This window comes from Mesoplodon bidens, assembly GCF_964165515.1.
Source record: "Mesoplodon bidens genome assembly, chromosome: 11".
NCBI lineage: Eukaryota > Metazoa > Chordata > Mammalia > Artiodactyla > Ziphiidae > Mesoplodon > Mesoplodon bidens.
This window is the reverse complement of record NC_138167.1, coordinates 19,590,713-19,605,374: the sequence shown is the minus strand read 5'-3', so window position 1 is coordinate 19,605,374 and position 14,662 is coordinate 19,590,713. Positions and strand designations below refer to the sequence as shown.

The following is a 14,662-nucleotide window of genomic DNA, read 5'->3' as shown; positions in this document are numbered from 1 at the left end:
CTCCATCTGCATCACCTACCACCTGCCAAGTCCAGCTGTTTAATAGGATCATCTCACATGTAGGTTCTGTTAATAGCTTCCTTATAACCCACTCCCCCCAGGCCCTCCTCTAATCTCCAAACTGCAGTCAGAGGGCACTTCAAGCCTGTCAACTCCCACCCCCATTCCCTACCAGATCCTAATCTTTTGAACATTTTTTCTCCTTCCGAGGAGTCCTTGGGCCCTTTCATTGTGGTTTTACATTGTTTTATTGTTTTTTGAGTTATTGTTCCACTAACTGATAGAAATGCAAAATAATTCTTGTCAGTAGACATGCAAATCAATTCTGAAGGTCAGGGTTCAACTAACATCTCTCCTCCACTTGGAAGAAGCCAGTTTCATGTCCATTAGCAACTTCCTTTAACAATTCACTAACCCAGTAATGTGTCTGTTCTTTGAACCAGTTTTAACCTGTGCCTGGTGACTTCATTAAATGAGTTAGATAAACTCTACAAGTTCATTTTATATCTATATGACAGTCATACTTTTACCTTTTGGGGAAACTTAACCTTTGACTCTCTCTCTAAGGCACTAGCTGGTTGGCTCTTTGCCTCCCCTCCCAGGCTCACCTTTGATGGAGTACCTTCCACACGTCTCTCCTCCAGCCCTGGCTCTCTCTCTTTTTTTTTAAAAATCAATTTATTTATTTATTTATTTAGGGCTGTGTTGGGTCTCTGTTTCTGTGCGAGGGCTTTCTCTAGTTGTGGCAAGCGGGGGCCACTCTTCATCGCGGTGTGCGGGCCTCTCACTATCGCGGCCTCTCTTGTTGTGGAGCACAGGCTCCAGATGCGCAGGCTCAGTAGTTGTGGCTCACGGGCCTAGTTGCTCCGCGGCATGTGGGATCTTCCCAGACCAGGGCTCGAACCCGTGTCCCCTGCATTAGCAGGCAGATTCTCAACCACTGCGCCACCAGGGAAGCCCTCTCTCTCTTTTATAAGTACCACGTTCCTTCCCTTCTCAAAGATGTCCTTTCTACCCGGAACTCACTTTCATCCCGGACATTCTTCATCCTTTCTTCCTATAGTAAATTTGTTTATCCTCCAGATCTTTGCTCAAGGATTTCTTGCTGGAAAGCCTTTCCAGACCTTTCTGAGGCAGTTACATTCCATCATTCCATCGTTAGAGGCTCTTAAAGCACAGGTAGCACTGGCTACATTTGCAATTTCACATTTGTGGGATTAGTTAACACTTTTTTAACACGAGTAACATTTTTCTATTTGGCTGGAGGCAATGCATGCTAATAGGATGGAGGTGTGCTCACATTGCATCTCCAGCACTTATTAGCCCACTGCCTGCACAAATGTTACATACTTAATGAATATTTTAGACAGATTTTTGACTGTAAGCACATTACTGCTCAGGAGAGAGGTGGGCTGAAAAAATATGTATTAAGAAGTCATCAGCATCTAGATGCAGCCATGAAAATGCACATGAAGGAAATCCATTGGGTTGAGCAAAATGAAGGCTACTAGGAACCTTGTGTAGGTGGAATAATTGGACAAAGTCAAATTACAGTCACTTGAAAGGGAAGGAAATAGAAGCAGTTAATACAGATGGCACTTTCTCAGAGTTTGGCTCTGGAGGGGAGGAAAGGTCAGGGTGGCCCTGTAGTAAATCTTTAATAACACCATTCTTGTATTACACATGATTTCTTGGCTGAAAAGGGAGGATTTACAGGTCACATTTAAAATGGAAAGAAAATTAGAGCTGTATAGGATCTACCTTTAAAACAATAATAGGCCTTGAATGAATAGTACAGTGTAGACATTTATTTTTTTAATTTTTATTTATTTATTCATTTATTATTATTTATTTATTTTTGGCTGCATTGGGTCTTCGTTGCTGCGTGCGGGCTTTCTCTAGTTGCGGTGAACAGGGGCTACTCTTCGTTGCGTTGCACGGGCTTCTCACTGCGGTGGCTTCTCTTGTTGCGAAGCACGGGCTCTAGGCGCTCGGGCTTCAGTAGTTGCGGCTCGCGGGCTCTAGAGCGCAGGCTCAGTAGTTGTGGTGCACGGGCTTAGCTGCTCTGTGGCATGTGGGATCTTCCCGGACCAGGGATGAAACCCATGTTCGATTCTTAACTACTGTACCACCAGGGATGTCCCAGTGTAGACATTTAAACCAACATTTTGAATGCAAATAAGTTGTCTGTAGCTCTTCAACTAAGGGTTTCTTATTTTTAGGCTTGGGGCAGGAGTCAAAAACTGGCAGCCCTAGAGTATACTTAAACTGTATATCTTCTTTACTTGTTCAATTCAATTTTACATTTCTTTAAAAAGGACTCTGGTTTTCAGTGACATGTGACCTGTCAGGGCTCCACCCCAGCATAAGAGGCTTTTCTATGCCTAGTATGAAGGAGAGAGAGGAAAGAAGTGAATGCAGTTTTCTGAGCAATAAGATTAGAGCTGTATTGTCTTTAGGGCTGTATGAGATCAATTCTAAAAGCAGACTGGATTTAACCGCTTTTACCCAAAATAAACTGCTCTCTCCCCTTCCTAAGATCAAATCAGCACAAGTCACCACTTCCTATTAATTTAAAAGCCCAGAAAGGCTCATAATTTCGGTTGACCTGGCTTCAGGAGCACAAAGCAGACAACAGCCATTACAGTCTTCCTTTTCCCTCTTTCTAAATGTTGCCATCACAGGCCTACCTCAAAAAATTGTCAAAGCTGCTTGGTTGGGAACTCATGGTCTACTTTGCCTGAAAGCGATGAATGGGTTGGGTGGGTAGGGGGTCTAAGTGGCATCAAGGTCTTTGGGCAGAAACATCCCTTAGGGGATGTGAACCTAGTAGCCCCGTAACACCCCAAGTTACAAATCCGACTTGGGTAGGTGGCGGAAAGAAATCTAAAACCCGGGTTCACGTTCTTCTCCTTCAGTTTGCGCGTGGAGGTTGGTGGCAGACAAGAAGCCAGGCACCACTGCCAGTCCCGGCTGCAAACTCTCGGGGCAGGAAGCGGGAGGGAAGCAGAAACTGCCTCTTGTGGGCTGGTCGAAGGAAAATCTGCCCTAATGTAAATTGATTTCCCCGAGGTTGCCTTCCCTTGGGCGGAGAGGCGTTTCCAGGCCCACCCAGGCGTTGTTTGGTAAATAGGGATGCTTGCTGAGTGCCCGCAGCCAGAAAGGCGCTCCTGCACTCTCGTGCCCTGGGGGCTGGGACTACGGCTTGGGGTTTCCCGACCGAAGGACCACAGTGACCACACAGTTGAAGGTTTCTCCCCCGGGGATGCTGGAGGCGCTGCGCTGTTCCCTGCGCCTGGCCCTGGCCTGGGGCTCCGGGTGTTGGCGGCCGGCTCCGCGCGGTCCTTGCGCTGGAGCTTGGCCGCGCCGCCCGCTTTCGCGTCCAGCCGGGCGCTGCGTGCCGCCGCAGTTCTCCGCAGCCGCGCGCTCCCGGAGCCGCCCCATGGCCAGCCCGCCCCCCGCCGCCGCCGCCGCCGCCCTCGCCCGCCAGGTACCCCGACCCCGGGCGTTCGCGGGCGTAGGGGTGGGGCGGATTGGACCCCGGGTCCCGGAAGCCCACGGGCCCGGCTGGGCGCGCTGCTGCTGTTTCCCGCACCGTCCTGCTTCGCCTTGCACCACCATGCTGTCTCCATTCGGGCGTCTCCTCTTTCCCCAGCCCTGCCCGAAATCTCGAGTCCCAGCCTGCGAATTCCTCGGAGAAGCCCCCGCCAGACAGGTCTAAAGTCCCGCCGCGGACCCGCTCCGGAGCGCGGCGCGGACAGCCACGGGGAGCGTGAGGGTCGCCATGGAAGCCGCTTTGGTGGAGGAGGGGTTGGTGGGGGGAAGCGGAATTTCTGGGCTGCCAGAACTGACAGCCGCATCCTGCGTGCCTTCGCCACCCCAAAATATTTTGACCGCAGCCTTCTGCCTCTTTGGATTCCCTTTCTTCCTCTTTCCCCTAGTGATGTACCAGATTAGGCTTTTTTTTTTTTTTTTTTTTTTAAGGTCTTCACCGTTTCCAGTTCGACCTGTTTCCATTGTGTCCTTAAGTACGTTTAAAATGTACCCCCTAATTCCATGCGGTTTTGTCTTTCACGTGTGGGGTTTAGTGTCCTTGAGCCTGCATCGGAGGACCCTGCCCGTAGAGAAAATGGTTCATTCTGGTCCCCATCCTTTTCTAGGCTTGCTATTGTGCGCCCGTGATCGACAAGACCACGAGGCTGAGCGCGCCCAGGAGGTTTTTTCTATAAATGGCTTAAAGCCCTAGTCTAGACTATTTTCTCGGATAAAAGGGGGAGACAATTACCTTCTTGTTCTTTGCTGGTGAACCCTGGCTCTGTAGGGCGAACCTGGAATTTAACCAGTCTGCCCGAAGCCGGCGGTGGAGGACAAAAACAGCCGCGACCTCCGGCAGGGCAGAAAGAGAAGGGCACCCCCGCAGGACGCTCTCCTTTGGGGCTCGTGCCTGGGTGTTTGATCCTCCTTTTCCTGTTTGCTTGGGGACCGGACCGGAGCGGAGCAAAGGGTGTGATGGTGAGTGATATTGATTACCCCAGACCCCAGGTACCCACCTAGTTTTACTTAATGGATTTAATTCTTTTTTTAAGGACTGCAATAATGGATGCTCCGCGGAATGTACCGGAGAAGGAGGATCAAAAGAGGTGGTGGAGACTTTTAAGGTAAGTTATTTGCCAGAGGCTAAGAGAAACAGCAGTTCAATTGAATACAGCCATTTCTTGTTGAGATTGGGGCAGTTTTCACTGTACGGGTTTATACAGTAATTTAGATAGGCTGCCATGCATTTTAAATTCCACTCTTCCGGGGAAAAAGTGGAGAGCAGTGCAGTACAGATGTGTCTAAAATTACCTGGCAGTTAATTGCTTATTTGATTTCATGAATCATAAAAGGTTTCTTGGAAAGTAACCAGTTCATGAATTTCACCTAGAGGTTTATATGATTATATAATACTTTTAACCCTTCACCCTTTTTGTGGGAAAAGTTAAACTCATGTATTTTGTGTTTAAGCAGCAGCTAACATTTTACACTAAAAGGGGAAAAATGGCTGTATTTCCTTCTTTTCTCTCTGAATTATGGAATTTATATATTAAATAATCTCATACATCACAGAGGAATAGTGAGGAGCAAAAGAGAAAGAATCTTGTAAAGTACTTTAAAAATTATAAATGTAAGGTGTATTATCATTTTCTCTATAATTCATTATCTCCACCTACTCCCGACCCCCCAGACCACGGAGATTTTTGCTTTTTTTTTTTTTTTTTTTGCCTCCTTCTGCTCTTCTGCTGCCTGTTTCAGTCACTGTCAATTGTCATCCATAGCACAGAGTGTCCTAATGATCTCACATCCTGGCAGGGTTCAGAGAGGGAGTGAAACTTGACTCATCCATTTCACACATACCCTGCTCTTACTATGTGCCAGGGACTGTGCTAGGCATTGGAAATCCAAAGATAAATTTAATAGAAGATCTCTGCTCTCAGGACTTTTTAAAAACCAAAATATAATAGGATATAGTCATAAGTTTGTGAATTTGTTCCTTGTCCTTTAATGTCCTCTATAACCCAACAGTCAATCTACTCTGCTAGTCTATGAAGACTAAGCTCCTAATATATTTGAGGGACTTAGATGTTGAGATGTGGGTCCTTGAAAGAATGAGATAAAAAGGAATTCTACTTCATAATCTCTGAGGGTCATCTTATATAGTAAATTCCTCAAAGGTTATAGATAAATTAAAAATTTCCCCAAAGGCCTTTATACTTTTATACATAGAAGAATTGTTTGCAAAGTGAAGAGTTAATTCATCATGTAAGTAATCTTCTCTTTGTTAATTTAGATTTCAGTTAAGGAGGGGTGTATTGATAGTCTATACTCAGGTATTTGCATATCAAAACGTGAATGGTAATGGTGGTTGTATTCACAGTGCAAATGTGATGAGGTAAACGAAAAATGAAATTGATAATTTGGGGGAGAAAAATGGCGGCTTTTACAGGATCGTGTTGGCTTTGGACATATTCTATCTCCCTTTTGATCAACTCCATTTATAACTTTTAAATTGCCTTTTGGGTCTCTCATGGGTAGTTTTCACATTGCATCTCTTCCCCCATTTTGATACAGTCATTTTAACGTGAGGAAACCGTTTTCCAAGAGTCCAGTAATGAGATGCCTTATTACTGGGAAATCCTACAGAATCTTTCTGTGGACTCCAGGGTTGTCTTTGTTTCAAGGTCAGCTGTCTGTTTCTTCCCATCCCCCCTGCTTCCACAGAATGTGCCGCTCCAAAAGCCCTAATTTACTCCTATTCGTACCTCCTTAGATTTTTAGAAAGTGTCTGTAAATGATAATGTAGCACCCATGGCTTTCCAAATAGAGCAAGACAAACGCACTTGTTTTAGAACAAAGTTATGCAACATCTGATACAGTTGTAATGCAGAGATAGCCTTTGAATGTTTAAGTGCCAATTCAGAGAAGTACTGATGCCATGTTGGATGTTGCCTGAATGCCGGCAAATACAGCCCTCAGGTGCTCTCAATCCAGTTGCAATAGCCTGCTGTGGCTTCCCCATCTCAGACCAAATGGTTCCCCAACCACACATTTTGAGTCAAGAAGTTGTTGTTTTTCGTATGCCCTGTTTTTGTCAATATTTCTTGCCATTTCACAATCCAGTCTTTGTGGGCTTCCAAATTCTTCCACAAGTATATGGTATCCTGACTTTGAAGTCATCAGAGACCATTGGAGCATCAGAAAGAGACAGATTAAGGATGCAGGATAAAGTATCATTTTACAAGTACTGTTATTTTTATCCATCTTTAGAAAGGAAATATAGAAAAAGAAAATGGTTTTTAAAGAACACTGATGAAAATTTTTTATGAAATTTGTTTCTTTTACACCAGTACTCTTTCCCCTTGGAACTGCACTTCATATCTACTAAAACCAGTCACGCACCTTCAATGCATATTTGTTTACTTTTGAATGTCATTCAACTGTATCACCTAATTGTTCAGATTTAGTATTCTTAGGTCATTTCTTTATGCACTCAGGTTAAAAGCTGCTATTTTTAGTTTCCAGAATTGCAGGAATTTTTGTCAAATGAAGGAAAATTGAAGTTGTTTTTTTTTTCATTTTTTTAATACTTAAAAAAAATTTATTTATTTATTTATTTAGGCTGCGGTGGGTCTTCATTGCTGCACACGGGCTTTCTCTAGTTGCGGCGAGCGGGAGCTACTCTTCGTTGCAGTGCGCGGGCTTCTCGTTGTGGTGGCTTCTCTTTTTGTGGAACATGGGCTCTAGGCACGTGGGCTTCAGTAGTTGAGGATCACGGGCTCTAGAGCGCAGACTCAGCAGTTGTGGCTCACAGGCTTAGTTGCTCCGTGGCATGTGGGATCTTCCCGGACCAGGGCCGAACCCATGTCCCCTGCATTGACAGGCAGATTCTTAACCACTGCGCCTCCAGGGAAGTCCCGAAAATTGGAGTTCTTAATGAAATTCTGAAGCCACCTAATAGTGCGTTACTTTGAAAAGCTGCATGTAGGGGCAATCCTCATGAACAAATCAGAAAATTAGAGGGTCGCAATTCACATCATTAAGAAATTACATGTCTTACAAGAGGATGTCGTAGTTTACTGAAATGGAACTAATACCTAGTAATATAATCACTTATATTCGATTTCTAGAAACTTAACTAGTATTAACAAGTTACTATTACAATAGCACTAAGTTGAGCATAAAAACTAAGTTGAGCAAAAAAAATAAAAAAGGCTTTGCCATTAACTAACCTGATCTCAGGGCAAGAGGGTCCTACCCACTATGGGTGGTCTTAGAGGTATTTTAAAGAGAGGATTCAGAAAAGTAAAAAATATATACTAGGCCTTGATCATTCTTCAAGTTGGCTGTCTAAGGGTTTGGAATAACAACAACAACAAAAAGGTCTTTTATGAATTATAGTAGTACAAGTTTTTGTTTTCAGTTTTGTTTTTACACAGTCTGTTATGTTGAGATATCCAAAACCCTGAAGATAAATCCAGGTTTAGTGAAGTTTAGAACAGAATTAATCGGACATATTTGCTATGATACTGTGCTAAATGAGAGTTAGGCCAAAATGATAAAGAGAAATGACTCCCATTCCCAATTGTTTAAATCAATCTGAAGGATTTTATAGAGGAAACCAAGCATTTTGGAGAGTGAGCTGTCTATCTGGAGGGGTTGCATGAGCAGTAGGTAAGGCACGTGTTAGGCACTTGGAAAGCTGAGGATACCCCAGACTGCTGGGCTGGGTGAGGGTACTAGTTTCCACATTTACTGCTGGAGGAAGAAAGGAGGGAGTTTGGATAAACTGGAGGCACCTCATGTTCTGCTTTACAAGTGGAAGAAATAATGGAGAAAAAGAGGTGAGGGTGGGAAAACATCTATAGCCAAGTTTTAGTCTTTCTATCTCTTCCCATGTTAGACAAGAATATGTAAGTGTTCAGGCACTAGGCTAATGTGTACCGCAAATACAGCCCCAGACACGTTCCTTGTTTACAGAACTCTGATTTTGTTTGCAGTTCTCCAACCGGCCCTGGATGACAAACCTGCCTTCCCAGCCTCCCTTCTAGCTAGAGAGATCACTATGACACATTTCTAACCAATAAGGCATAGGGAATTTCTGGGAAATTTTTGCTTTTGTGATCAAAGGGAACAGATTTATCTGGTATTGTCCTTTTCCTCCCCTTTCTTTGGACTTTGATTAGATCATTAACACTGAAGCTACAGCTACAGCTGTAGCAGCCTTCTTTTGACCCAGTGGAGACGGTCAAGAAAATCACAGAGCCTTGACATTAAGGGGTGCTGGCAGGCCTGGCTCCTCCAGACTTGTTATGAGAAAACCAGCTCCTGTTTGGTTTTTATTTACTTGCAGCTGAACGCATTGATTGGTAAATGATAAAAGGTTTATGAATAACATTAGTGAGAGGTAGAATTGTAAAAGGAAGTTAGTGCCTTTCTTGGGATCCTTGATTTTGGGGTTAAAATGTTTGGACTTGAGTCTGTAGCCATTTAGCTGTTCATGGACTTTTGAAGGTAATGATTAAACATGTTATACTTGAAAGTACAAGTATCTTAATTCAGTGATCGATATGGGAAGTGGGGTTGGGAGAATGTTGTGAGAATGATAAGCTCAAAAGTAATGAACATGCAGAGAAAATAGAGGAAAAATACACAATGAATGTGCTAGCAGAGGTCATCTCTGGGAAGTGGATATGTAGTTGCCAGGTAAAAGATGGAGATTTTTACTTTTCATTTTTCTTTACTTCTTTCAGTAGAATTTTTTGAATAAATTAAGGATTAAGAAGTCAGGAAGTTGGGCTTCCCTGGTGGCGCAGTGGTTGAGAGTCCGCCTGCCGATGCAGGGGACACGGGTTCGTGCCCCGGTCCGGGAAGATCCCACATGCCGCGCAGCGGCTGGGCCCGCGAGCCATGGCCGCGGAGCCTGTGTGTCCGGAGCCTGTGCTCCGCAACGGGAGAGGCCACAGCAGTGAGAGGCCCGCGTACAGCAAAAAAAAAAAAAAAAAAGAAGTCAGGAAGTAGAAAGTAATATGAATATAAGAAATAGGGACCCAGTTTTGAAGGAAATATTATGTGCTCCATTTTAGACATTCAGTTTGAGATTACCAAGTTCATATGATTGCAAGAGAGTAAGTGGCTTTTGGTAAATATTCTCAAATCTGTGAGATTTGAATCTCTGTCACTGGTTCTCAGCCTTTCTTGTGCACTGGCATCTCCTGGAGAGCTTGAAACCACAACTGATGTGGAGCCCCACTCCTGAGTTTCTTTTGCACTGATCATAGGTAGGGTGTGGGCATTGATATTTTTCTTAAAAAAAAAAAAAAAAATCCTCCCAGGTAAATCAACTCAGCAGCCAGTGTTGGGAACCATTGCTGTTCAAGTTGATGAAATCTTCAGGGGAGATGGTGTGGTGTGGTTCTCAGCCCTGACTGCACAGTTGGAATCCACTTGGGTAAACTTAAACAAACAAGCACCGCCCTGCTCCATCCTTCTGGGACTCTGGAATGGGGTCCAGTTTAATGTTTTTTAAAAACCTCCATGGTTGAATCCAATGTTTGGCCAGGGTCGAGAACAAAGATGCCAAGGGGGGAAGTGTAGAGGCTCAAGGAAAAAGCTCAACATTACCCAGATTCTCTTATTTTTCCACCATTTAAACTCTCCTCCTTCCTCCAACTTTGCTCTTCCATACTTAATAAAAACATCAAGAAATTAAAGCATGGTAGCCTGGCTGTAGTATTATCCTTCAAATTACCTGGAATGGAGAGAGAAACTGGGTTTACCTTAACTGCCAGCAGTGTCTGTGGTACAGGTCCCAGGGGAAGAAAGAAGATGGCGTACAATCTTGGTTACACAGAGCCAGGGCTCATGGAGAATTGGAATGTCGGTCAGTATACAATGGAGTAACTGGTTCTCTCAGCCCCTCCCTTTCCCGCATCCCCACCATACTGGCTCTTTGCTGTTTCCTGTACATGCCAAGTGTGTTCCCACCTCAGGGCCTTTGCACTTGCTCCCTCTGCCTGAAAGACTTTGCCCCTAGATATCTAAATGACCTACCCTCTTCATTCAAGTTTCTGCTCAAATGTCACCTCATCAGGGAGGCCTTCCCTAACGCTTCTATCTAAAATAATCCTTCTCTTTCCCACTCTGTCCTTTCAAGCTGCTTTCATTTTCTTCATAGCACTAATCACCTCCTGACATCTATTTATCCATTTATTTCTTTATACTGTTTTTACCTCTCGCTAAGAGAAGAGGACTCCTCTGAGTTTCTTTGTGCCTATAGCAATACAGGTACATAGTAGCTCAAAAACTGTTAGGTTAAAAAAAATTGTTAATATGTTGCTGAATTGATCAACCGGACCTGTGCCAGGGTCCTAGCCTGGGCCAAGACCCCAGTTTCCCCCAGGGAGGTTCTTTTTCCAATCAGATTGTGCAGCCAATAACAAAACCCATGCTGAGACTGGAGCAGCAGAAGCTTTATTCAGTGGTTAAAGAATGGAGAAGTGGGAACCTAGTTCATTAATCAACTTCTCAACCCAAGTTGGGCGGGTTGTATAGGAGGGTCAAGGTAAAAGGGAGGGAATTGGAAAGAGTGGGAGGAATATTCATGAGTTATATGAGAACAGGGGTGTGATTTGAACCCAGAACTGATGCAGCTCTCCTTTTCAGTCCTTGTACGTGCTTTTCCGGTTGTTGTCATGGCAATCGTCAACTGTCATGGTGCTGGTGAGGGTGGCATTTAGCTAACGTATTACAGCATATAATGAGGCCCAAGGTCTAGTGGAAGTCTCATCTTCCTCCATCTTGGGCCTACTTGGTTCTAATCAGTTTTTGTTTTTTTCTTTCAGCTTCGTCCTGAAACTTAGATGAGTTTCTGTTGGTTTCTATTCAAGGGAGGGGAAGGGGTATGATTCTGGGGCAACAACCTTGGTAACAGAATGAATGAATAACACTTGTTCACAGAGGCTACCACCTGTCTTTGGCCGGCGGCAAGTGTGCCTGAGAAGGAAGGCTGAGCCCTTGCATCTTGGTATCTGCTGTGCTTGTTTAGTGCAGTGCCTGAGCCACTGTGCTGGTGCAGTGTTCACTGAGTGAATAAAAAGGCAAAATACTAAGGATAATAAAGCAAGTGAGGAAGGAAGAAGGGTGAGGGAAGGAAAAAATGAAAAGAATCACCCTACAGTTTGATATGAGGCAAAGGCATAGTCTTGTTTTTAAAATATTCTATACAGATTGTTGTTGGAATAAAGTTGTATATATTCCATTGCCTATTGGTTTCATGGCAGGTAGGGTTACTGGAAAGCCTAGAAATCCTGAAAGGTAGATGGACCCTGTGTGGTTTGCTTCTTGTTGATTAGCTAATGATAGAATTGTTTGTTTTTTCCACATCTTTATTGGAGTATAAATGCTTTACAATCTTGTGTTAGTTTCTGCTGTACAACAAAGTGAATCAGCTATGTGTATACATATATCCCCATATCCCCTCCCTTTTTCGTCTCCCTTCCACCCTCCCTATCCCACCCCCCTAGGTGGTCACAAAGCACCAAGATGATCTCCTTGTGCTGTGCAGCTACTTCCCACTAGCCATCCATTTTACGTTCGGTAGTGTATATATGTCAACGCGACTCTTCCACTTCATCCCAACTTCCCCTTCCCCACTCCCTGTGCCCTCAAGTCCGTTCTCTATGTCTGCGTCTTTATTCCTGCCCTGCCACTAGGTTCATCAGTACTGCTTTTTTAAATTCCATATATATGCATTAGCATACGGTATTTGTTTTTCTCTTTCTGACTTACTTCACTCTGACAGATTCTAGGTTCATCCACCTCACTACAAATAACTCAATTTTGTTTCTTTTTATGGCTGAGTAATATTCCATTGTATATATGTGCCACATCCTCTTTATCCATTCATCTGTTGATGGACACTTAGGTTGCTTCCATGTCCTGGCTATTGTAAATAGAGCTGCAATGAACATTGTGGTACATGACTTTTTTTGAATTATGGTTTTCTCAGGGTATATGCCCAATAGTGGGATTGCTGGGTCATATGGTAGTTCTATTTTTAGTTTTTGAAGGAACCTCCATACTGTTTTCCATAGTGGCTGCATCAATTTACATTCCCACTAACAGTGCAAGACGGTTCCCTTTTCTCCACACCCTCTCCAGCATTTATTGTTTATAGATATTTTGATGATGGCCATTCTGACTGGTGTGAGGTGATAACCCATTGTAGTTTTGACTTGCATTTTTGTGGTTTTGATTTGCGTCATTGTGGTTTTGATTTACATTTCTCTAATGATTAGTGATGTTGAGCATCATTTCATGTATTTGTTGGCCATCTGTATGTCTTCTTTGGTAATGATAGAATTGTTTAGCTAATATTAGAAATAGCAGGTGGAGGAATTCCCTGGTGGTCCAGTGGTTAGGACTCCGCACTTTTATTCCCGGGGCCTGGGTTTGAACCCTGGTTGGGGAACCAAGATCCCGCAAGCTGTGGGGTATGGCCACAAAAAAAAAAAGAGAAAGAAATAGCAGATGGGAGGTTGAACTTTATCTTACTTTTGAAGAACCATGCAAATTATTGGTTTTGTCATTGAAAAAAAAAAAAAAAAAGCTAAGGTCTGTTGCCTTTGCAATATTTCAGATGTATCCAGAATTCAGGGATAAAAAACTCACCCCTTCTACTCTCTCTGCTACATTTTCACCTACTTTCATCTTTCTGCTTTTGTTTTGTATCTTACTACTCTCCCGTTATTAAGAAACTTTTATTAATAGTGTTAATAGGTAAAATTTTGCATTAAGTTTGTCTTGCTATATTGATATAGTTCCAGATTTTTCTTAGCCCAGGATCCCCCCAGCCACTTTTTCAAAAAAGCTAACTAAAGCAAAAGCACAAGTACTTCCTTGTGGAAGAATACTGTGAAACCATTCATGTAATAAAAAGTTTATGTTAGAATTTCACTCACTTTAAATCCCGGCCATCTTCTGTGAATGAGTTTGTCATTCATTACGGAGTGCATCTGCAATCAACCAAAGTTATTTTCAGCATTTAAGAAAACTATACTGCTGTGTGTGCCGGGCACTGTGCTAGGGCTGGAGATTTAACTGCAAATAAGCCAGAGTTCTTATCTAAACAGTCTAGAAGGATTGGCAAACTTTTTTTTTTTTTTTTGGTACGCGGGCCTCTCACTGTTGTGGCCTCTCCCGTTGCGGGGCACAGGCTCCGGACGCGCAAGCTCAGCGGCACGTGGGATCTTCCCGGACCGGGGCACGAACCCGTGTCCCCTGCATTGGCAGGCGGACTCGCAACCACTGCGCCACCAGGAAAGCCGTTGGCAAGCTTTTTGAATGGGCCAGATAAGAAATATTTTTGGCTTGAGGGTCATCAGGTTTCTGTCACAGCTAATGGACCATTAGGTGAAATCAGGTGAAATTTGCCCAACATCCTACCTAGTCTAGAGGATAAGGGGAGAGAAATGGAATTCAAAGATCAAAACAATTTAGCTGGAATAAATTTATTTTCTTGCACTTAGTAAAGAGTTGTAGGTTAACTTACTTGGATTAAATACCGATAGAAGAAATTTTTTCCCCAAAATTTTGCATTTTACTGGCATATTCCAAAGTAGCGTTACTAGACTGGCCTGAAAATTACAGTAATATGTGGTTCTTAATGCCTTATACTTCATTGTAATGTGAGCTTTCTGGTTGTTTTGAAATAAATAACATTTTTATGTTATTTGGCAGCCTGAATGGGAGGGGAGTTTGGGGGAGGACGGATACATGCACATGTGTGGCTGAGTCCCTCTACCGTGCACCTGAAACTATCACAACATTGTTAATCGGCTGTACTCCAAGATAAAATAAAAAGTTAAACAAAAAATAAATAAATAACAGTTTTAGCCTAAATGTTTTTCTAAAAATAACTGAGTATCATTCATAATATATCAAATGACTAAAGCAGCTATAAAGCAGTGAATTAATCAGAAGTAATTAGATTATTTGAAAAAATAATGATCAGAGCTGGTGATACGAAGTGAAATTCTGTATTTGATTTTGGGGGGAAATGACTACTTTTGTGTATAGAAAGAAGTGGAGTCTGATCTTCCTTAGAACCTATTAACAGCTTGAACTT

The 14,662-nt window shown here is 43.2% G+C and overlaps 1 protein-coding gene across 2 annotated transcripts in view; it reads left to right on the top strand.

Annotated features, from left to right (window-relative positions):
- Positions 1 to 14,662, top strand: part of BCAT1 (branched chain amino acid transaminase 1) — a 106,854-nt gene that overhangs the window by 38,239 nt on the left and 53,953 nt on the right. For both annotated transcript variants that reach the window (XM_081249806.1, XM_081249805.1), the window contains exon 2: positions 4,587 to 4,658. In XM_081249806.1, coding sequence (XP_081105932.1) covers positions 4,587 to 4,658 — 72 coding nt within the window. The remainder of the gene's footprint in view (positions 1 to 4,586; positions 4,659 to 14,662) is intronic.